The following is a 25564-nucleotide window of genomic DNA, read 5'->3' as shown; positions in this document are numbered from 1 at the left end:
ATGGCGGCCTTGGGCCCTTCAGGACCGGATCCGGTCGATCTAATGAAATCTTTCGCTTCCCTCACCCAGGAGAACTCCTCGGAAAGGATCAGACCTGTCACTTCTCGCTTCGTCAAAAAAATGGATGAGATCCCTGAAATCCCGCTCCCCCCTGCCCTTCCCAGGAGGACGGCGGTAGCTCTAGCTGATAGAGGTTTAGTTGGTCAGTTCACGGGTTTATGGCCCTCCCCTCGCACCGTTCAGCGATGGGTGGAAAGAAACTGGAACTCAATCGTTCAAGGCAAGATTGCGATTCGTTTCTGCGGAAGAGGGTTCTTCACCTTCCTATTCGAAACAGTGGAAGATCGAAACCTAATCTTCCGGAACGGCCCATACTTCATGGATACAAGAGGTCTTTACCTGAACAGATGGACCCCGGATTTCGACCCGGAGATGGACGTCCCCAACGCGGTTCCCGTCTGGGTCCGGCTCCCGCATCTGCCTCTACACTGCTGGGGAGATGAATCAGTGAAGGCAATCGGAAATGGAATAGGGAAGTATATTGACAGATCGGAACCAAAGGAGAACATGCATGCATGTGCAAGAATCTGTGTAGAAGTGGATCTCGGAAAGGGACTACCAGAAGCCATCAAGCTCAGAGTTGATCAATGGACGCATCTCCAGCAAGTCGATTATGAACAGCTCCCCTTCAAGTGCAAAGTATGTCACGAGTACGGACATTTTGCCAATAGATGTAGTAAAGCAAATGCAAATGTTTCTGATTCTAACCCTGAAACAACAGAGGAAGCCTGGGAAACGGTCAAAAAGAAAAGGCCCAACCCTCCTAAAGGAAAAATCAACAACTCTACAGTCCCCCCTCTTCCCCCTTCCCCGTCAAGACCGACTATTCCCTCATCCTACAACCATTTCGAAACCCTATCAGAAGCTGATCCTCCTTCCCCTCCCCCCTCCCCGAGAGCCCCCCCTGTCACCCCCTCCTTCCCCCCGCCTTCCTCCCCCCCGCCTTCCTCCCCTCCCCACACTATAGAGAGGATATTAACCCGAAACAAGTCCAAGGAAAGCACCACTTCTGTAGAACCACCAAGAAAAGTCGGAAGGAAAACAAATAAGGAGGTAAGGGATGAGGCGGCAGCAAAAGAAATGACAACAGGGATTCAACAGCCAATGGACACCTATCTGGACAAGATGAAAGGAAATGGCGAGAAAGGGAAAGAGAAAGGAGGCTCCCACACCAAATTAATCAAGTAATGAATCTGGTCTCTTGGAACTGTAGGGGGATGGGCTCCTCCCTCAAAGTCAATGCAGTCCGCGACCTTCTTAAAGCAGAACATCCTGACATCCTCCTCCTCCAGGAGACCAAAATTAATGAGCAGGAATTCAAGAACTACCTAAAGAATAGCAGAACCTATGAAGGAATTGCAGTAAGCGCAGCTGGCGCCTCAGGTGGCATAGGGACCATCTGGAACAAACAAAAATGGAACCTGTTAAATCAAAGTCAAAGCAGCTGGTGGATCCGTTCAGATATACAAAACATAGCAGGGACAGAAGATTACACTATCTATAATGTCTACGCCCCCCCCCACTACCGGGACAAGGATGCTTGTTGGAAGTCAATTGCGGCAGACCTCCAAGGAGCACAAGTACGGAACCTTTTTCTAGGGGGAGACCTAAATCTAATAAGGAATGCTGAAGAAAAGATGGGGGGAAACTTCTTGGCTGATCCTTCAAGGGAAGCCATCGAAGAAATCATTCTAAACCACAATTTAGTAGACTTCCCTCCTCAGAATGGGCGTTTCACCTGGTCCAACAAGAGAGCAGGTCGAAATAATATCAAGGAAAGACTGGATCGAATCCTTGTTCAAGACAGAATAGTGGCTAAATTCGCATGCATCAAAAGCCTCATTATCCAAGGATATTTCTCAGATCATAAGCCTGTAGCACTTAAATTGGATAAAGGAGAAAATCTGGGTCCGCTCCCATTCAGATACAACAAAGCGTGGGATAAACAGGAAGATTTCCGAGCGCTGATTAAAGAACATTGGTCAACAGAGATCAGAGGATCCCCGCACTATGTTTGGGAATCCAAAATAAAGATAATGCGTTGGGCCATAAAACAGTGGGCCAAAAGCAAGGCAACAGAAGAAAATCGAAACAAATCTACACTCCAAGCCAAACTCATGCAGTGGGACCAAGGGAAAGATAGCAGACAAGACACGGAAGAGGAGCAGATCCAAGAGATGGAACTTCAAAAGGAATTATACAAGCTGAACAGAAAAGAAGAAGAGGAACAAAGACAAAAGTCAAGGTGTCTATGGCTCAAGTCGGGAGATAGAAACACCTCTTTTTTTCACAACAATTTGAAAATGAGGAGAGCAGGTAACAATATAGATAAAATAACAGTTGATGGAGTAGAAATAAAAGAGCAAAAGGAAATCATGGAGGCTGCGTCTGCTCATTTCCAAGATCTCCTCACTGCGGACCAGCAAAGCAGTGATGGCATGGAAATCCTTGACACGATGGAATGCAAAATCTCTGGGGACCAAAACTCTGAGCTGGACAAAGAAATCACTGAAGAAGAGATTGAGCAAACAATCCGCAACATGGCCTCAGACAAGGCCCCGGGACCCGATGGTTTCACTGTGGACTTCTACAAGACACATTGGGACATCATCAAAAAGGATTACATCAGAGTTGTAAGAAATTTCTTCCAAAGATGCAAGATGGGCAGTGGAATGAAATCCTCCTTCCTAGCTTTAATCCCCAAGGACCCCAACCCTCTCACCTTTAACCGTTTTCGCCCTATCTCCCTCTGCAACGTCTCCTACAAAATCGTTACTAAGATCCTTGCTAACAGGCTTAAATCCATTCTTCCTACCCTCATCTCTGAGAACCAAGGGGGTTTTGTCCCGAAGAGACAAATTGCTGACAATGTAATTCTCATCCAAGAGGCTATTCAAAGCAGTATCACCAGGAAAGAAAAGGGTATGATAATGAAGTTGGACATGGCCAATGCATTCGATCGAGTAAACCACTCTTTCCTCCAGGCTGTCCTTAAAAAGATGGGCATATCCGAGCTCTTTATAAGCAGGGTTCGGGAGTGCATTTCGGGCAATTGGACTGCCCCCCTCATTAATGGAAGGCCCAGCAAAGCTTTCAAAAGCTCTAGGGGCCTGAGGCAAGGGTGCCCGCTCTCTCCCTTCCTCTACATTCTCATGGCGGAAGCTCTAAGCTCGAAGCTGGAAAATTTGAGGAGGAAAAGAGAAATAACAGGGATTGAAATTGTCAGAGGGTCCAAAGGAATTAACCATTCTCTGTTTGCGGATGATACCCTTCTTATAGGAGGTGCATCCTGCATAATGGCGAGAAGATTTAAAAAAGTCTTGGAACTCTTTCTTCTTGCCTCTGGTGGCAAACTCAACAATAACAAATGCATGTTATATGCCTGGAACATTCCTAATCATATCTTACAGCGCATATCCCTCATCATGGAAATTCCAGCTCAGTTAAATTGGTCCCATTTCATGTATCTGGGGCTCCCCCTGGCTAAAGAGACAATCAAATCAGGGATTTGGGTCAAGATCATCGAAAAACTCAGAGGCAAATTGCAAAGTTGGGGAGTGCACTGGTTAAACTTAGCAGGTAGATCGATTCTAATCAAGTCCGTCCTCGCTTCTCTTCCCATTTATCAGTTCGCTATCGCTCTAGCTCCGGCAAGCATTCACAAACATATGGAGTCGATTATTCGGAGCTTTCTGTGGCAAGGAGGCAAGCAGAATACCAAGAAGTTCAGTTTGGTAAAGTGGGATAAGGTGATCCTTCCGGTGGAAAAGGGCGGGCTAGGAATAAGGGTTCCTAGGTTAGCAAATCTAGCCTTGGGCTTCAAACTGATTTGGAGGATTCTAAACGAAAAAGATGCTTGGTGGACCTCCATAATGAAGAAGAAATATCTGAACGGTCCTAATAGCAATATCCTAACAGAAAACATCATAGAAAGACAAGGCACTCCAACTTGGAACCTCATCAAGAAATCTCTTCCCCTTTGCAAGCCGTTCATATCTAGAGCTCCTGGGAATGGCAGCGATATAAGCATCTGGAGAGATAGAATAATGGGGTCACAGGCCAGAGAAACTCTTCGTCATCTGGTTCCCCTCCAACGGTGGATGGCTGACTCGAATTTCAACTCTTTCTCCGATATCTCTTTATGGGACCATAATTGCTGGGCTGGTTGGTCCCTTCCCAATCTCCCTCTGAACTTAGCCAAGCTCTGGGACGAGCTCAAAAACTCCCTCAGTGGCTCAGCCCCCATCAGCAGAGGGGAAGAAGATAAGTTCGTTTGGGACCCAAATGGGGGCAATTACTCAGTCAAAGAAGGATACAAAGCCCTCCAGGACATCTCAGTGGTAAACAATTGGCCCCTGTACAAAGCTGCATGGCGCCCTGAATGCCTCCCAAAGGTCAAATTTTTCAATTGGACTCTTCTCCATGGTAAAATCCTAACTGCCGAGAACCTCAGGAAGCGAGGTATCCAGGGGCCCTCTATGTGTTGTCTTTGCAGGTCAGCAGAAGAAACCATCTCTCATCTCTTTGTCGAGTGCCCGATTTCTAAAGCTTGTTGGCATCTCCTCTCTGGTGCTATCTCTTCTGAACCCCTCCCTCCTCAGATCACGACCCTCCATAAAAGCTGGGACAAAAGACTATATCAACCCAAAAAAGGTAACAACATAGTGCACAGGATATGGAATAGCATCCCTGCAAATCTGAGTTGGCAAATCTGGATTGCACGCAATAAGTGCATTTTCAATAACCAAAAGACTTCCATTTCAGGCATCGTGGCTAAATCTACTGCCCTCATTGCCGAGTCTTTCGAAGCAATAGGGGTGTCTAAGAAAGACCTGGAGGTCGAGGATGATAGGCTCAAGGACTGGCTGGGAAAATTCAATCTTACTCCAAGACCTTGTGTTGGTATCAGAGAGAGGAAGGGCAGCCAGAATTGGAAGCTTCGTGGCACTGAAGAGGAAATTAGTAATTGGATAAGAAATCAAAAAAGGCCTACTCTGTATTTTGATGGAGCCTCAAAAAAGAACCCGGGTCAAGCTGGGGCCGGTGGGATCATTAAGGATTTGCAGGGGAACACTATGGTGTCCTTTGAATGGGGATTAGGCCAAATGTCCAATAACAAAGCCGAGGCCTATGGTCTCCTTTTGGGCTCTCTCATTGCAAAGAATCTCGGCCTTCAGAACCTACTCATCTTAGGAGATTCAGCTATTATAATATCTTCCATGAGTACAGGGAGAGATTTCAAACAACTGGCCCTCAACAATATCAAGAATCGAATCATGGAGAATGTTAGAGTGTTAGGAGAAGTTACTTTCAATCACATCCTTAGGAATTTCAACAAGGAGGCCGATCAGCAAGCAAACCAAGCGGTCAGAAGGAGTATCGGCCAGGTCAGAGAGAATAACTCATACTATGTCAAGGATATACCGTAACTACAAGCCCGCCGCCGTCCCTTATCAGGGGAGAAATCATTTCAGGCATCAGAGCCATCTTATCGTATCTCTCTCTAAATCCCAAAGCTGCACAAACCGGCTCAATGACAGAGCCTCTCAACCTCGGGCCTCCAAATCTCCCATCGACCGAACAGCTCGCGTGACTCCTCGTCCTCCCAAGGCAGGCTCTTTTGGCGTCTTCAGAAAAGCCCATACCTCTCGCACGCAGACTGTCAAAAGGGTAATCATGGCCCTTGATCGTTTTCAATCTATCCTCGAGCATACTCAGTCCCGATCCATCAGCGCGCAGAACCTCCCTTCACCTACAAATAGTGGACAGCTCCATAACCTCTCCTCAGTCAGTGATCGAGCTTCTACAGCCAGTTCTTGGTGCAGTTTGGAAGCACTCTCCTCTTCAAGGACTCTTATCGTCGGCCCTGATCCTGGGGTAAGAAAGTTTCAATTCTATGTGAATTTGTTTTTATCTAATAGTCGCTCTTGTCCCTTCAGCAGTGACTTCCAGAATTGTGAAAAGCCCTCTCGCCTTCTCCTAAATCCTCAGCTCCTCCGAGGTCCCGCGCTCTCCAAGCCTGTCTCAGAATCCCTCTTCAAAAGCACGCACGCTCCTTTCTTCCCTCAGGTCACTCCAATGGCGGGACAGCCAGGCCAGACCTCCAACCAGGCCCAGATCAAAGACCCTATGAGGAACATTTTCAATAACAAAGAATGCAATATGTGTAAGGCACACACTGTAATGATCAACAGCCTTATAGCTCAGGTGAAGGAACTAACAGAAGATTACCATGCGGACAGAAATTCCAAAAGAAAGAAGTTGGAAAAAAGGAAAAGGGAAATTGAAGATCTAAAAGATCGCTGTATCCACATGGAGGCGGTTATAGATCATCTGCGCACCCTCACTGAGAGCCAACATGCAGAAAATTCGACTAGAGCCAGCGCCCGGAAGGAAGACTCGGTCACTCCTCATTACCCTTGATTTATGCATTGCAAATTTGCTTGGTTAGGAGGTTCTTATGTAAGGCAGTATAGTCGCTTGTTTACTGTTTTGTGTTCAATTAAGAGAAACTATGAGGATAATGGGTCTGCGTACCCGGTTTTGTGCCTCAGTTCTCATACTCTTCCCCGCTATGTACTAGATCTTATTTCAGAATGTTTTTCTAATATATGAGTAGCCGACATTGTAAAAAAAAAAAAATGATTCTCAAATTCAAGAGAAATTTTAGACTTTTTCATTTGAATATGCAATCAAAATTTGTGTGTTTTTTCATGCAGCAGATATCTTCAGCCTTTCACACACCTACCTTGCTTTGACATGACTGATTGTTGAAATTTATTAAAATGATATCATTCATCCATACACATGTATTTACAAATACAAGTTTCATTGAAATGAAATGCATAGTAAATGTAATACACAGATATTTATACACTTAAATTTTCAGTTTGCTTTTTAATTTGACAGTTTAAGTGCACATCAAACATGTTGCAGTGTTAAAAAGGACCCTTTGACCAAAAGTGTATATATGGCTACTTGTAAATCTTCAATTTTAAATGCACATCAATGATGATGTGATAAAGAAGAATATGTAAACACCCATCAAAATTAATCGTTGCATAGAGGTTTGTTGTTTTTTTGTTCTATATCAATATATATTTGTCATTGGCATAGTTTTTGCGGATTACAAATCATTAAATTTGACAATTGAATAGTGACTATTTTGAACACTAAGAGCTTAGGGATAGTCCCCTAATTCATGTTCTTGTTCATCGAATAATGAAAATAGGTAATATTCGTCATTAAATTAAACAATTAAAACTATAAAATAAATACATTAAATATGATATCGAGTTTTTAATTATTTATATAAGTTTTTAGATAAATTATTTAATTTATGTATCTTTTAAATATATTTTTTTTAATATAAATAATGAATTATATATCCTAAAGTTTATTTTCAATTTACAAGGTAATATATAAATTTATTTTAATATAATACATATGTAGTTAATTCTCATAGATAACACTAATAAGCCAGTGATCCAAAGAAGGTTGAACGAGAGCGAAGAGCGGCGGTAGGGTTTCGGGAGCGTGGAGCCACAGAGACCAGGGCTTCCTCCATCGATGCCGCAGAAGCTTGGCAGCGGCGGGATTTTTGGGTTCTGATCCTTATTTTTTTATTCTGTGCGGGGGCGAGGTGGCTGCCCTAGCCGCCTCTGCCCCTGTTTCTCGCCTCTGCACTGTCTTCCTATGCAGCGGCAGTTGGGTTTGTTTTGGTATTCGCAGGCTATCCTGTTGGTGCGTTGAGGGAACAGGGATGTGGAGGTTCTATCTCTGCATTGTTTCGTGCCGCATCAATGGCTGGTTTCGCTGGTTTTTTGCTGGTTGTTGTGGATGTTTGAGGTAGTTGTTCTTCCTCTGGTTTGGTCTGCTTATGGAGGAGAGTTTTTTGAGGGGGTGGGGAAGGAGTGGCTACTCTGGCGGCTCTCTACCTCATTTCGTGCCTCTCCTTCTTATCTGGGCAACCTGATCTAGAACCTACTGCTCTCTATTTCCCTCCACAAGAACTTTTTTCGTTTTGCAGGGCTATGGTGCCGGATCTACTTCTGGGTGCTGCACCTCTGCTCTATTTTGCTATTTTGTAATAAATTTGGGTATCTTGTTTCGAGTCTGTTTTGTTGCAGATTTGCTGGGTTTCTCATTCCTATTGTTTGTTGCCCTTTCTAAGGGCTTTCTGGATACTTCTATGGGAGTATTGTATGTAGTGGCTCTGTCCACAGTTCAGCATATGCTATCATGCATCTACAATATGTAATCTTCTAAATCTTCTGATTAATGAAAATTACGAATTTTCTCCTCAAAAAAAAAAAAAAAAAAAAAAAAAAAAACATTAATAAGCTTAGTAGTAACAATGCTTAAAATTAAATGTATTAACAGTTGGCAATCTTAATGCATTAATAATTGACATTTTAGTTGAATGGTAGATTAATTGTTTTCTAGGTGGTTGGGCATCAACACCATGACGTACGGCATGATTTCAATTGTTGCATCATTAGAAGACTATATGTAAGGTCCTTAGAGCCCATGCTTGATACACACCTAAGGAATATGTGATATCGCACGATACTCCACTAGTCAAAATGGACGTTCAAGGTGCTCAATCCATGATTTGGGTGCCATGCTGAGTTGCGATGTGATGAGCACAATTGCATGACACTACCGTGCCCATATCAACAGGTAAGGAATCATCTCATGCTACATCCATTGGTTAGTTGCACAACAATGTGCACAGGTCAATAACAGTGATGTTGTGGTGGCCACAACCAATTTGGGGTTTCCAATGTACAGCACGCGAGCGAGATGGTTAGATTGAGTTGGAATGAAGCGCAGACAAGACATTCGTTAAACACGCGTGGCGTGCAAGAGATATGTCATCTTGATTAGTTATAATTTTACATGGACACAAAATGAACGGGCGTGTGTTGGCCCATTCCACCCAATTGATGGGCACATGCATCACCTGTATATATTCAGAGCGGAGGAAATAAATCAATGGATAGCTCAGAGCACACAGACCACAAATCGTTCATGCTGAGCGCGTGGTGAACTCCTCATAGAGTTGACATGACAAAGAGCGTGAGGTGAAGGTTGTGCCCTATCTGTGAGGTAGAGGTGTGTGGACCAAAGGCTGGGGTTTTGTTGGTTTGTTGTAGGCCACTAAGTTTATGTTTTGTGTTGGAACACAAGACCCAAATTTTGGGTTTTCTCAAAGAGCTAAAATTTGGGGATCGACAAAGTTGGGCTGGTTTTTGTAACAAAGTTTATTATTAAACTTATGATTTGAGTATTAGGATGGATAATGCCCATTTTACATTGTCTCTTGCATGTGGTGAATTTTTGCAGTTGATCATAAGTTAAAGATTAGTTAAGTTAAATTTTAGCTAATAAATGAGAGAAGGCATGGTCCAAGTCTAGTATGCCCACTTTAGGCAATCCATTGGGAAGAACCGCATTGGCGCCACATGGAGGGAGGATTTCTGGGACCTTAGGTTATGACAACATCTCTAGAGTCATGACACTATATAGGAAAATAAAGGGGGGCATATTGCTAATGAATTCACATGATGGACTCTCATGCAAATAGAAGGCGAATTCCATAACATCTCCTTCCACAACAATTAACAAGCATACTTAAATTTGTTTATTAAACAACGACTAATTTGATTGGTGAATTTATTGACCAAATTTACACAGCTTCTTTTCAAATGTGTCACATTTCAAATTTGATCAATGAAATTTAGTGACTTAGATTGCAAGTAATATATACATATCAAAGAAATGTTTTTAAATATTTTTAGAGTATTTTTTATCCCATATAATGATATTGTCAAGATTCACAAGAAAGAGTGTGAGAAATGAACAAAACCAACACAAACCCAAACTCCACAATAAAGAGATAAACAAACCAGCGCTAGAGAAACACAAGAGGATATATCAACTATGAAGGGTGCAACCCTAAATAAAGAGTGAACCAAAGTATTCTAAAGAGAGAAATAAACCCATTCACAAGGACCTACACTTGATAGGTGCCCTTAATAAAAACCCTTTATTAATGATTATTGATCACAAGATGATCAATTACAAATGAGAGTTGTATTTATACATCACTTAAGATTGGGATGGTCTCCCCAAGAGAGGTTATCAACGTGTATGTATAAGGATGACCTTGATATTGGTTTTAACTGAAGCTTATACCATTTCCAACATCCACTAGTAAGCCAAATAAGCAGCCATGAAAAAAGTGATGAATACAAATATGAGTGAGTGATATGTTTTCCTTTAGGTTCTTATCGCTCACACAAGGACAAATGGCAAGGCATAATGTGGAGGAAAAGTTCCTCTGTAACTCAATCATTGAGCTATGTCTTGGGCTTGGGGGTGGGGCATACTACAATGAAAAAATATCCTCTTGTAGTGGACATGCCAAGTTTCAAGAAGATAACATTGTTGTAAGCTCAAAACTAAAAATAAAGATTTGAATTGTAGCTTTTGGGAGTAATCGTGAAGATTAACATGAAGCTTGAGGAGTTTTTGGCCATGGAAATCATTTTTTGAACCATAAGCACCATATAGAGTGTTAGGCCCCTATACTACTAGTGTAACCCCTTATTGTTATTAGTACAACCCCCTTATTATATTGTTGTACCCATGTAGTCCCCATATTGTTATTATTGTTCCCCATAGAAGCCCACTATTGTTATTATTGTGCCCTTACATTATTATTGTTATGTCGGCTCTTATTATATTATGACCCCTTAGACTCCTATATATAGAAAGGAGGTCTTGTCATTTGTATCATCCAAGAATTGTTCATTTGTGTAATGTAAAGGATGTTGCCCCCTCGAAGAGGCTGAATTCTAAGGCGTTCAACTATCTTTTCTATCTTTTTGTGAGTTGGTTTCATAACATAGAGAGCCATGTACAAACTCTTTCCCATGGTTGCAAATTTCGAACAACAAACTTGTTAAGAATTTAAAACAAATCCAACAAGCCTAAATGAATACCCATTAAGCAATTTTACATAGTAATTACAAAAGAAATGGTCAAAAGCTTTTATTTCATCAATAATGACAATAATAATCTATTTTTAAGATCACAGCCAAGCCAGACAACGAATTGGTGTGTGAGACCCCCTTGTTTATGGGACAAGGGACCTGCCTTTGCGCAACGGTTTGACTACTAAATTCTATGAAAGTGAACATACTCTACAACCCTCTAGATTTGAACCTGTGAACTCTTGCAAGGAAGCATTGTTCTTAACCATTAGGCCCACTCAATACATTCATTGACGGTTTTATAGAAGGTTTATACCATTAAGGTTTATTCCCATTTCCTATCTTCCAGGCAATCCAAGTGGATAGCCCCAAAAAGGAGTCCATGAGGTCTTTCCAGTTGATAGAGCCTTTCTAGGAGAAAATAGAAAAGGATGATCTAAACCATGTAGTGACAAATTTCTTCTTTAAATACAACCTTTATATTTTGTTGCCACATATTGGAGCCATTTATTTTTCAACCTAAAATTTTGATAGGGAAATAGCAACCTCCTCAAATATATGCAATAGCCCGCAAGCCACATATATCAGAAACTCATAGTTCAACCTAGGACCGAGCCGTCCGGAGACCACCAGAACTAGAGCTGGATCCCAGACTCCAATGGGACCCGCATCCTTCCAGCCTTACTATGACGGGCCATGTCTCTAGGGACATGAACTCGGGTGGATGGGATGGAAAATCACTCCCTACCGCTCGAGCTAAGCACCTATTGACGACTGGAGCCATTTATTACTCTCCATAGAGTCTTCATAGATAGGGAAGTTCCAAACGTAAATGTATTCTTAAATCCCCAACCTCCAAAGAATTTAGGTAGAGAAAGGGATTCCCACCTAACCAGATGTACTCCTTTCTCCTTTTTTCTAGTCCACAAAATACTACACATTTATGTCCTAATCTATTAATGATAAATTTAGGGATTTTTGAAAGTGCCATCCAATAAACAAGGTTACTTTCAAGGAAAAACTTTAGAAGTATCACCCTTCCCCCAAGAGAGAGCCACATGAAACACTAGTTATAATTCTATGATCAACCTTTTTAAGGAGCCAAGTCCAATCCTCCTTTAAGTAACAATTTGGTTTCAAGAAAAATCCCAGGCATTTAAGACCTCTGGAAAGAAGCTCCACTTCAAAAGTTAGTATGGACTTTATGAGATTAATATTGTCATCCTGGGCTCTGTTTTGGAAAAATAGGTAGATTTTTGTAGGCTAACCTCCATATTGGAGGCTTGACAAAAGAGAAAGATAATTTTGGCATAACATTCCCATTCAACAGAAGATCCATTTCCGAAAATTAAGATATCATAAAAAAGAGATGAGTTATTTGCATTGATCTAGTCACTTTGACCCCTTTTAAATTCCCAACACATTTGGCTTGAAGGATCAATGTGCTTAAACCTTCAACTATTAACAAAAAAAGTAGAGGAGAAACGGGACAACCTTGTCTCAGCCCCCTAGTGCTGCGACAAAAGTTGAAATGGGAGCCATTAATCACCACTATGAAATTTGTCGAGGTTACACACCCCATGATCTAGTTGGTCACTTCCATATTAAGGCTAGTTTGAAGAGAATCAATCTAAAAGAGTCAAATTGACTTTATCATATGCTTTTACCATATCCATTTTCAAAATGTGTGCATCGTTTTGTTTTATTTTTTTGTTTTTTGTTTTTCTTTAATTTAATAGAGTGGAGGGTTTCTTGAGAAACTCCATTAACATCGTGGATTTTCCTATTTGGAAAGAAACTAAATAGTTTCAAAGAAATCATCTTAGCAAGTTTTTCTATAAGATGAATGTATAAGATATTTGCAATAATCTTATATATTAAGTTACATAATGAAATGCCTGAAGTCATTAAAATTCTCAGGTTTTGAACTTTTGGAATTAGAGTAAATTAATAACACCTTTAATAGATCCTTTCCTTCTAGCTTCCTCCACCACATGTAAAATCTCATTCCCCATCAGATCAAAGAAAGCTAGTTATAACTCTACTGTCCACCCATTTGGTCCATGACTTTTATCTTGCAAACTATTTTAACACCCCTTTACTTCTTCCAAAGTTACATATTTACCAAGTCTAGCGGAATCATCCTCTGAAAAGAACTTTAGAAAATTTTGAAGTAATTTCAATTGGGCAGAAATATTATTAATACCAGGATTTGTAAAAATATCCATGAAATGCTCCTTTGCTTCCTTCTCTAAATCTTTTTGGGAGCTTCTAATTATCCCCTTCTCATCCTTAATCTCCCTGATAGAGTTGTGATTTATTCTATAGTTTCCAAACTAGTGGAATTTTTTTTTTAATATATTTCCATCCCCGCCTTTATCCAAATAGCTATGCTTTTCATCCTCAATTCCTCTTCTTCCTATTTTAAGATCTAGGATATTTTTCTCTTCCAAATTGCAAAGGTAACCTCTTCAGGAAAAATTGTATTCACATAAGCCTGAAAAATTCTATCAAATTCAGATTCATTATGTATAAGATTTGCTTTCCGATCTTGTTTTTTAAGCTTATCCCATTCCTTCACCCTAAGTTTTAAAAATTTCATCTTATACACCCAACTTTACATGGCTGCGTCGAAAGCTTTGTTTGAAAGCTCTTGCTGAATCTTTCTCATCAAGGAAACAAAAGACACATCCTCCATCCACGTGGGATTGAGTTTGAAAGGATAATGTATCTTATAAGTATCAAAGTCCAATTGGAGGAAGATTGGGGAGTGATCAGAAATTTTAGCCAGATAGGTCCAAGATTAGAACCTACCAAGACTTTTCAAGAGGGAATCAACTAAAAGGAATATTACCAATCTTTTAGCTATCCCACTCTCATCCACCCTGCCAGTTGTCTAGGCCAGTGTCATAGGGGAAGGCCTGATATCAACAAGGTTAGAATTTTGAATCAGTGGAGAGAAATAAGGAGCTAAGGGGTCAACCCAGGCCCTAGCTCCCCAAATTTTAGAAGTTGAGATGGTGAAAGTGAGGTCCCCAACAAGAATGATGGGCTAATCAAGTAGAAAACCACTTTCTTGCAACTAGTTCATAAAATTTCACCTATTATCACAAGGTACATAAAGTTAAGTAGCTTTATGGGGGTGTTCAGTGCTTTTAGGGAGCCTTCCAAGATGATACTAGCCCATGAAAAGTAAGACTTAAGATCAACAATATTAGGATTCCATGTAGTCAGCAGATCCTCTGATAAATCCACAATATTAATAGCACAAGCCTTCCAATCTAGACAAAGTTAAAAGGAAATAATCACAAGCTTTGCCCCCTACCACCATTGTTTCCCGAATAAGGACGATAGACGTCTTATGATCTTTAGAGTTATTTTGAGGGATTTTTTCTTACTTTATCCCACACTCCCTAATATTGATCGACATCACTATCACAGGGGACCTTCCTGAGAGGGCATCTTAGCTCTAAGCGCCCTTTGTTCCTCAGAGAAAGACATATTTCCAGAATACAAACCTCCTTTGAGAGCACCCTCCTAGGCCAAGGCTTTCTTGTTATGTTTTTTATACCTAATGGTCACATTGCTAAAGGAAGAGTTCAAATTTTGACCCTTCGTCTATTTAGGCTCCAGATTTGAGTGAACAGGGAGAGGAATGAGGTCTAAACTTTCTTTAAAGTAGGGGGATTGAGGAAGTTGAGTAGGTTTGAAGAGAACCATGTGCTAACACTAGGGGAGGATGAGTATGAGGGAGTAGAAGCATACCCCAGATGAAAGGGCAGGTCACCAATCAAGTCAGAGTTCTGAAAAGGCAAACCAGAGAAAGAATTAGTGAAACTACTGGTGCAAAGAGAGGACAACGAAACATCCAACTTCCTTAGCACAATGTTAACAAACTTTTCAAGACCAAAGAATTTTGGATAGGTCTTAGGTGACACCATCAAGTTAGGTAAAGGAGGGATATGATCATGATATAAGTTATTATGATTGCTAAGATTAAAAAATTCTATGTTATTAACAATGTAAGAAGCAGTAGAAGTACAAGAAGAAAACTGTGAAGTACCCATTTCAAACTTTTCTGCCAATAATAGCTCCTCAGAGGAAAGAGGCTTCGACAACATGCTTGTGATTTCTTCCCAAAATGAATGATCATCCTTCAAGAAATCACTATGATCAACCCCTTTCAAATCACCAAACCTAGGATAAAAATAATTTCAATGATAAACGAATGGACGAAAATAAGAGCCTTCAACATTAGAGCACTGAAACTATAGGAAAGCTCCACTGCCCACAGGGGGAACCTGAATCATCCACACCTCCAACAACAGGATGAGACCCATGAGATTAATCCTTTGTGCTAGCCAAATCTTCAAAAGTAAGATTCCCTTGAATATTTCACAGTACTCCCTCCTTTGACTTTGCTATAACATTTCCATAGTGAAACCTGACAAAAAAAAATATGTGTATTCGAGACCAGAAGAATCATGAATAATGGAGGAAGGTCCACCATAGAGTTCGACCGCCCGATTTTGACTTCAAAAATTAGGGCAAGAAGCCTTAAGACAACATATAATACATCTAAACAAGACTCTCCAATAGTCCAAACGCCGACGAAATGTCTTCCCATGTGTAATTTCAATCTCCCTTGGCAAATCAAATGTGACAACGCACTCCACCAAAACTCGAAGAATCTGCTTGTCAAACCTTACCAAGACCAAGTTGTCAAAGAAAATGAATTTTCCAATCACATTAGCCACCTTGATAATAATCTGCCTCTTCTGGAACTGCAAAGGAAAAGCCACAAGTTTACCCATAGGTTTTGGGTTTTAGGTTTCTTAGTGAGGGGTTCAAAATCCACGTGCCACCTCTTTAACCATAAGTTCCCATTGCTAATCACTAAATTTTTGTGTAAAATCAGTGCCAAGTGATTCTCTGCTAGAAAGTGGAAGTGTATCCAATTGTTGACAAGGAGACACACACACACAAGGTGTAACCAAGTAAGGGTTTTGAGGACCATGTAACCCAACTCATGAGTTGGTCTGTAAGGAGATAAAATTACCAACCAAGGCCTTTCTGGAGAGGCCTCCATATGATCCAAATCCATGTTGACCCCCAACGTAAGAGTAGTTTTCTCCATGCGAGTCGTCAATGATTTTTCTTTTCTAGTGATTTTGTCTTGTCTCTGTGCTCTCGCCGCGACCCCTTGAATCTTGGAATTATTCCTGAAAAAGACAACCATCCCCGAAGAATGCAGAATCTGGTCTCCCGACAGGTGTGGAACCACATGACTAGAGAATGTCGCAGAAGCCTTAAGCTCTGGAACTAATTTATGAACAATCCACAAAATGGGTTTTGAAAGACTGTTAAAAATTATGTTTCATTGGTTTTGGGGATGGGGGAACGACGGTTATGTAGGACACATCCCCAGAACGGCTAGAGCGCACCCCCAACTTTTTCAGTGGACGATGGATTGGGGACGACAATATATATATATGCTAGAATTCAATATTAACATTTGTAGTGGTTTCAAGCTTGTAAGCATACCAAGCTACACTTCATAGTATTATGCACAACCCTTACCGCATGAGGGAGCGCCCGACAACGGGCCGAACGAACAAGCACAAGTCACACGAGCGATCACAACTTAGTATTTTTGGCACGGCCCCATGTGCTCTAACGCCCACAAGTGACATGACCAGACCCGCCTGAATGCGTTTCCATGGGCACCCATACATGACACGACTCGACCCGCTGAAAGATATTTGGGGTTTCCATGGGCGCCCAACTCGAACGAAGGCACGAGGGAGCACCCAACAAACGCGTTGCACGAATGAGCACAAGGTACATAGGTGGTCACAACTTAGAATTTCTAGGACAACCTCGTGTGCTCGGGTGCCCACAAATTACATGACCAAACCCACCCGTACGTTTTTCCATGGGCGCCAACCCCCCTGAAAGATATTTGGTGTTTCCATGGGTGCATGCCCCAAACAAAGGCACGACGAAGTGCCTAACGAACAGCTGCATGAACACGCAGAAGACACACAGGCAGTCACAACAGCTCTTCTGGCATGGCCCATGTGCTTGAGCACCCACACACCCTCGACCTGGCCCGCCCCACCCCAACGCGTTTCCATGGGCAACAAGCATCCAAAGGGATCAAATTCCATAGCTTGCAAACCTCTTTTATCTACAAAAAAAAAAAAAAAAATTAAAAAAATGTACTTAAATTAAAAGGCGCTCCAAGAATGTCCCGAAATCCGGATATAACAAATTAGTTGGAACGGCAATGTACCTAAAAATAGCTCAAAAAACCGTTAAATGCAAAGAAGAAAACTCGGAAGAACAGGATGGTATAATTTGACAGGTATTTATATATTAAATACCACCTCATTTTCATGTATAGGTAGGCATTAAGGCCACCTCAAGTAGATGGGAATATGTGTAGAATTTCAGCTCAAACCTGGAGATCATGTGTTTTTGGAAGCTAACTACATAGAAAGAATTGTTGTTTGTAGGATATTTTCGACAAAATGCCAAAAATTATGCGTTGAACATAGCATATGTGCTGGTCATGGAAGCATGATTTGGTTATAACATGAGATTACATAAGTGGAGATTACATAAGTGGAGAAGGGATTACCCCTGTAAAGGGAAAACGTCCAGTGAGTACCATCATAGAGCAAGGGTTTTGCAGAGGAAGGGAAACTCAGAGCTAGGGTTTTCAGCAACCATCACTTTGGTTTTCGACAAAGCTCTCCATGCCAAAAGACTGAGCTAGGCTTCTCACAAACCGGTCGTTGATTTGAGGTAGGATTCTCACAAGCTTGCATCCGCCAAAAACCCAGAAGCCAAAATCCAAAAAAACTCTGGCACCAACATGCCAATAGAACTAGGGATCACCGGCTCGGAACAAATGATTCACCATCACTGAGTTTGGGATCATCATCACAGAGCAAGGGCTTCACAAAGGTAGGGAAAACTCTGAGCTAAGATTGGTCAAAGCTAGGGTTTCCAGAGCTTCATGGCGTTTTGCTGAAGAAAAGGAACTTGAATGAGATAACTCTCCACTGATAGCCACACCCAGAATAAATTACAAATGCAAAGGCGGAAATTTATAAGCAACTTGTTCCCGATGGAAGTTTGGTCATTTCGATAGATAAATTATTTAGCGGCTAAGTTGAACCCATCGTTCATAGCCTATCACTAATACCCTCTCTGTATTTGATAGCTTATTATATAATCTATCGCTGATACCCTGTCTGTATTTGATAGTTTATGATGATACTCTATCTGTAGTTGATAGGTTATCGAGCTATTTTATAGCCTTACACCTTATCGGGATTTGATAGCCTATTGATGATATCCTATCGGGATTTGATAGCCTATTGATGATATCCTATCGGGATTTGATAGCCTATTGATGATATCCTATCAGATTATGGGATAACTTATCGATATTTGATAGTTTATCTCTGAAAGCCTATCGATTATATGATAGCTTATCGGTATTTGATAGTTTATCTCTAAAATCCTATCGATTATGTGATAGCTTATCGGTATTTGATAGTTTATCTTTGATAGCCTATCGATTATATGATAGCTTATCTCTGACAGCATATCGATTATATGATAGATTATCGGATTACGGTGATAATTTATTGTTGATATCTTATCGGATTATGGTGATAACTTATTGCTGATAGCTTATTGGATTATGATGATAATCTATCGAGGTATTTGATACCCTATTGGATAATGCTGATACGCTATCGGTATTTGTTAGCCTATTGTTGATACCCTATTGGGTAATGCTGATATGCTATCGGTATTTGATAGCCTATTGTTGATACCCTATTGGGTAATGCTAATATGCTATTAGTATTTGATAGCCTATTATTGATACCCTATTAGGTAATGCTGATACCCTATCGGTATTTGATAGCATATTGCTGATACCCTATCGGATAATGTTGATACGCTATCAGTATTTGATAGCCTATCGTTGATACCCTATCGAATAATGCTGATACACTATCGGTATTTGATAGCTTATTGTTGAGACCCTATCAGATTATGTTGATACCCTATCAGATTATGATGATAGCCTATCATTGATACCTTGTCAGATTATGCTAATACCCTATCGGTATTTGATAGCCTATCGTCGAGACCCTATCAGATTATGTTGATACCCTATCGGTATTTGATAGCCTATCGTTGATACCCTTTCAGATTATAATGATACCATATCGGTATTTGATAGCCTATTGCTGATACCGTATCGGTATTTGATATCCTATCAGTATTAGCTAAGCTATCGATGATAGCCTATTTGTATTGGATAACCTATTGCTGATACCCGATCTGTATTGGATAACCTATTGTTGATACTCGATCTGTATTGGATAGCCTATCGATGATAACATATAATATTTATTGGATAACCTATCGGTGATAATCTACTTTTACTTTGATAACTTCTCCACTGAAAGGAAACACTGCTTATATGCCTAAGATAAGTGGCCAGATTTTGAAGATCCGATGGTCCATATTGCCCGAGATCCGAGGGTACAGATCTGCCATTATCTGACGACCCAGATCTTCCTGAGCCAACAGATCAAATTTGTTGATATTTGACGGTCCAGATATGCGTAGATCAACGGCCTAGATCAACCCAGATCTGAAGGCTCATATCTGCCAAATCTGACAACCCAGATTTGATGATATTGGACGGTCCAAATCTTCCAAAATCGAACGGCCCAGATCTGCCAAAATCTGACGGGCCAGATTGACCAAATCGGACGTCACACAGTTTTTAGATCCAACAGTTTAGATCTGTGTAGATTGGACGACCTAGATCTGTAAGATCTGACAGCCCAGATCTGTGCATATTGAACGGTCAAGATCTATAAGATCTACGGCTCAGATTTTCGGATCCGACGGCCCATACCACTTGATATTGGACGGACCAGATCAACCGATATCTGACGGCCCTGATCTGCCAAGATCTGACGGCCCAAATTTGTCGATATTGGACGGTCCAGATCTGCCAAAATCCGATGGTCCAAATCGGCCAGAACGGATGACACGCAGTTTTTAAATCCAACGACCCAGATCTGTGTATATTGGATGGCCTAGATCTGCAAGATCTGAAGGCCCAGATCTGTGCATATTGAACGGCCTAGATCTGCAAGATTTGCAGCTCAGATTTTCCGGATCCGATGGCCCATATCGCCTGACATTGGACGACCCAGATTTGGTAAGATTGGACAACCCATATTTTCCAAATCCAATGGCGCAGATTGGCCGAGATCCGACGACCCAAATTTTCGTGATCCAACAGTGCATATTTTCCTAGATCAGCCCAGAGCGGATTGTGAGGTGCTTGCATGTGCTAGTAAGGACGAAGCGGTTCCTCTCGGTCCAGACCAGCAGCATCGTGCGCTAATATGTGATCCCGAACCCCTGTTCCAACAATGGCAATGGAGATATTGCTGAAAGATTTATATACTGATGAAAGGGCACCCCGACTTCCCCGCCTGTGCCGAACTTGGTAACAGAGGCGAATCCTCGCGAGGCACAGGGAGAGTCGCGCTTATATGCCCGATAACTTCTCAGTGCGACAACTTATCTGCGGAAAAATAAATTTCCTTATCTGCCGCATAGCTCATAGCTTATAGCTTACTTATAGGTCCAATAAACTTCTGGTAATACAGCAAATTGAGGCGTGCCTTAATTTTGTTGGAATTCCTTGTGAATGGACGCCTGAGATGACGGGACAGATGATTAGTGGTGTACAATGACTGCTCTTTTATTAGGATTTTGCAAAGTTTTGGATCGGCAGGTTTGGCCTCATCAATTGTAGAAGGATCTCTCCCCAGAGATATCCTAGGTTAGATCGTCTCTAGAAAATGGGGAAATTGGTGCTTTGATCAGCTATTTTCCTGGGGGGAAAATGATTAAGTAGTGTCTGAAAAGCTTTCCATTTATTCATTTGTCTGCAAATAGAAGTCCAATCACACGAACTGTGTCACAGGTTGAACTGGTAATATTTCCATAATTTATCCGGAAGGATCGATTGCATGGTTCTGCTGAGCATTGGTGGATATTGGTTGAGGGGTCCGAGAAATATTTTGATACATTGTCAGAAGAACGAAAGAAACTTAGTGTTCATTGTATTTCAAAAATTTATATAGGGGAGACAGTTTACTTCATGGCAGCCTTTTTATACTACTTAAGATGAAGTTTAGCGATATAATGAGATTAAGATGAAGTTTAGAGAAATAATGAGATTACTCATAGTGAAGTTACAATGTTTGGTTTTAGTTTTCATTTTATATTAACATTCCATTTTCATGGATTTCAAATGGAGAGAGTTGAAACATATAAAACTGAAAAGTCCAAAAAAGTTTGGAGTTTCCATTTTGTTGACTATATATATTTTTAGATAGTTGTACTCCTTATCCCTATTGTTAAATTGGATAAGCTACTGAATTAGGCAAAAAAAAAAAAAAAAAAAAAAAAATATATATATATATATATATATATATATATATATATATATAATCCTAAAGCCAATATTGGAGTTTCCATTTGGTTGACTATATATATTTTTAGATAGTTGTACTCCTTATCCCTATTGTTAAATTGGATAAGCTACTAAAATTTAAAAACAAAAACAAAACAAAATCCTAAAGCCAATATTGGAGTTTCCATTTGGTTGACTATATATATATTTTAGATAGTTGTACTCCTTATCCCTATTGTTAAATTGGATAAGCTACTGAAATTAAAAATAAAAAATAAAAAATCCTAAAGCCAATGTAAGGAGGAGACCAAAAGTTTAAATAAGTTTGTTTGGGAATTTAGATATATATGTTTCAAATAAAAGTTGATTCATGTATTTGTGTTCTAGTCTGATACGAGGAGACCAAAAGTCTAAATAAGTTTGTTTGGGAATCTAGATATATATGTTTCAAGTAAAAGTTGATTCATGTTTTTGTGTTCTAGTCTGATATTCTATTGGTTATTGCAGGTTGCAGGATTTATCGTTGGAGCAATCGCACAAGCAAACAAGCAAAGGATTTACTTGTTGGTGTATCTTCTCCTCTTCGAGTAATCCAAGACTCCATTTCTTTACTGGGGTATGGATCTCTATGATCAATCTGTAGTACATTTTCTGTAATGTTGAATTTTATTTTATAATAATAAGTGAACATTATAGTTGCTACCTCCGATAGGTCATGGTTGAATGTATCATTGAAAAACATAAGCATTCAGTTCTTGAATCAGCTTACTTTCCTTTTTCTCAGCTTTTTCGTCAATTATATTTGTTTCTGACCATTTCAGAATTGATTGATATTTGGTTTTTGGGAACCAATATGAAATGCTAGAATCAGGTATTTACACAACTGAATTTCTGATTGTCTATCTTTGGTGTAGAGATGGAACCATCCGAGGCATCACCCTTGTATTGGGAGGAAATTTAGTCAAATGTACTCTATATTTGTCTTGAAAATATTTATAGTCAGAATGTATCATTGTTGTTTAGGCTGGATGTGAAAGATTTTGATTTTTTTGATCGTAATAATCCATTATGATGAACGGTAATATATTTCCTTTTCCTTTTCATTGCTAAATGATGTATAATCCAACGCATGGCTATCTTTATAGGTTTAAGCTCTTCAAAGCTAAGACCTGTGATTATTGTACTGGTTATCTGTGTGAAGCTCGTATTACTTCCATTGATTGGAATATTCATAGTTAAAGGAGCATCCAATCTTGGGTTATTGCCAGAAGATCCATTGTATCACTTTGTTATGATGATCCAATACGCAGTCCCACCAGCTATGAATATTGGTGAGTAGCATGGTTCACATATCTCAACTGTACATCCAATTTTAATCACATGATTTTTCCAATTCATCATAATATTTTCATTTCAACTATCCCAATAGTTACTTTTACAGCTCAATTTTTTTTGTTAATTTTAGGAAGTCCCAACAATGGGACGTGTTCTAGTCATTGTTGTTTTATTATTTGATCAAAGACTGAAAATTATAGAAATTAAGAACTATCGGGTTACACCAAAATGAAGCAACTAGTCATTGTTGTTTTATTATTTGATCAAAGACTGAAAATTATAGAAATTAAGAACTATTAGGTTACACCAAAATCAAGCAACTTATCTCATGCAAACAATTCTAGTTTGGTCAATATATATTTCTAATTTTCTAGTCTTTAAGCATATGAGTTCTTTCTGGCTAAGAGGAGGTGAATTTGTGTTAATGCAGGAACAATGTCACAATTATTCAATGTGGGGGAACAAGAGTGCTCTGTGCTTTTCTTATGGACTTATCTTCTGGTAGCTATTTCCATCATCTTCTGGTCAATAGTCTACATGTGGATATTGTTTCCATAAAAAAATTCTAAATTCATTTTGTAAAGCTCATTAGATGCATCATTAAATGAATATTAAAGACTGATTAGTGTTCTTTGGTTCCATTCATTCTTTATGTTTATATAATGCATTATGGAAATTCCCTTTTAAGAATATCATTCATCTTCTTCCCACTTGGGATGGTTCAATAGTTCTCTGGAAATCATTATATATTCTTACCAAAAGTCTAAATAAGTTTGTCTGTATTGGAGTTTGTATTGGAGTTTTCAATAGTTCTCTGGAAATCATTATATATTCTTACCGAAAGTCTAAATAAGTTTGTCTGTATTGGAGTTTGTATTGGAGTTTTCATTCGATTGACTATATTTTTCAGATAGTTGTACTGAAATTAAAAAAAAAAAAAACTACCAAAATCCTAAATCCAATGTAAGGAGGAGACGAAGTTTGTCTGTATTGGAGTTTTCATTTGATTGACTATATTTTTCAGATAGTTGCACTGCTTAATGCCTAATGTTAAATTGGATATGGGAGTTGCATGCAATGTTTGGGTTTTAGTTTTCATTTTACGACAAGTTGCAATTTAGCTTTGCTTGCTAAAGTGATTTATAAAAACCAAACAAAGTAGAAAAAAGAATATTCTAAGCTCTTCAAAATGTTTGGGTTTTAGTTTTCATTTTACGACTAGTTGCAATTTAGTTTTGCATGCTAAAGTGATTTATAAAAAACAAACAAAGTAGGAAAATGAATATTCTAAGCTCTAGAGTTGAAACATATAAAACTGAAAAGTCCAAAAAAGTTTATCCCTATTGGAGTTTCCATTTGGTTGACTATATTTTTTTTAGATAGTTATAATCCTTAATCCCTATTGTTAAATTGGATAAGCCATTTGGTTGACTATATTTTTTTAGATAGTTGTAATCCTTAATCCCTATTGTCAAATTGGATAAGCTACTGAACTTAAAAAAAATTAACAAAATCTTAAAGCCAATGTAAGGAGGAGACCAAAAGTCTAAAGAAGTTTGTTTGTATTGGAATTTTCATTTGATTGCCTATATTTTTCAGATAGTTGTATTGCTTAATGCCTAATGTTAAATTGGATATGCGAGTTGCATACAATGTTTGGGTTTTAGTTTTCATTTTACGACAATTTGCAATTTAGCTTTGTTTGCTAAAGTGATTTATAAAAACCAAACGAAGTAGAAAAATGAATATTCTAAGCTCTTCAAAATGTTTGGGTTTTAGTTTTCATTTTAATATTAACATTCCATTTTCATGGATCTCAAATGGAGAGAGTTGAAACATATAAAACTGAAAAGTCCAAAAAAGTTTATCCCTATTGGAGTTTCCATTTGGTTGACAATATATTTTTTTAGATAGTTGTACTCCTTAATCCCTATTGTTAAATTGGATAAACTATTGAAATTAAAAAAAATAACAAAATCCTAAAGCCAATGTAAGGAGGAGACCAAATGTCTAAAGAAGTTTCTCTGTATTGGTGTTTTCATTTGATTGACTATATTTTTCAGATAGTTGTACTGCTTAATGCCTAATGTTAAATTGGATATGCGAGTTGCATACAATGTTTGGGTTTTAGTTTTCATTTTACAACAAGTTGCAATTTAGCTTTGCTTGCTAACATGATTTATTAAACCAAACAAAGTAGAAAAATGAATATTCTAAGCTCTTCAAAATGTTTGGGTTTTAGTTTTCTTTTTATATTAACATTCCATTTTCATGGATCTCTCTCAAATGGAGAGAGTTGAAACATATAAAACTGAAAAGTTCAAAAAAGTTTATCCCTATTGGAGTTTCCATTTGGTTGACTATATAATTTTTTAGATAGTTGTACTCCTTAATCCCTATTGTTAAATTGGATAAGCTACTGAAATTAAAAGAAAAAAGAAAAATCGTAAAGCCAATGTAAGGAGGAGACCAAAAGTCTAAAGAAGTTTGTCTGTATTGGAGTTTTCATTTGACTGACTATATTTTTCAGATAGTTGTAATGCTTAATGCTAAATTGGATATGCGAGATGCATATAATGTTTGGGTTTTAGTTTTCATTTTACGACAAGTTGCAATTTATCTTTGCCTGCTAAAGTGA

General features: G+C 39.3%; 1 protein-coding gene across 1 annotated transcript; it reads left to right on the top strand.

The window, feature by feature from the left end:
- Positions 1–25564, top strand: LOC149246561 (uncharacterized). Its single transcript, XM_089441830.1, is given in 8 exon segments — positions 1–536; positions 1274–5447; positions 22099–22146; positions 22149–22207; positions 22506–22558; positions 22737–22922; positions 23357–23427; positions 25457–25564. Coding segments are annotated over 8 exon segments (5235 nt in total).

Source organism: Pinus tabuliformis, chromosome 7, assembly GCF_031772625.1.
Source record: "Pinus tabuliformis cultivar Carrire ecotype Pingquan chromosome 7, CPIR1, whole genome shotgun sequence".
In the NCBI taxonomy this organism is placed as follows: Eukaryota; Viridiplantae; Streptophyta; class Pinopsida; order Pinales; family Pinaceae; genus Pinus; species Pinus tabuliformis.
This window is presented reverse-complemented; position numbering and strand designations above follow the sequence as displayed.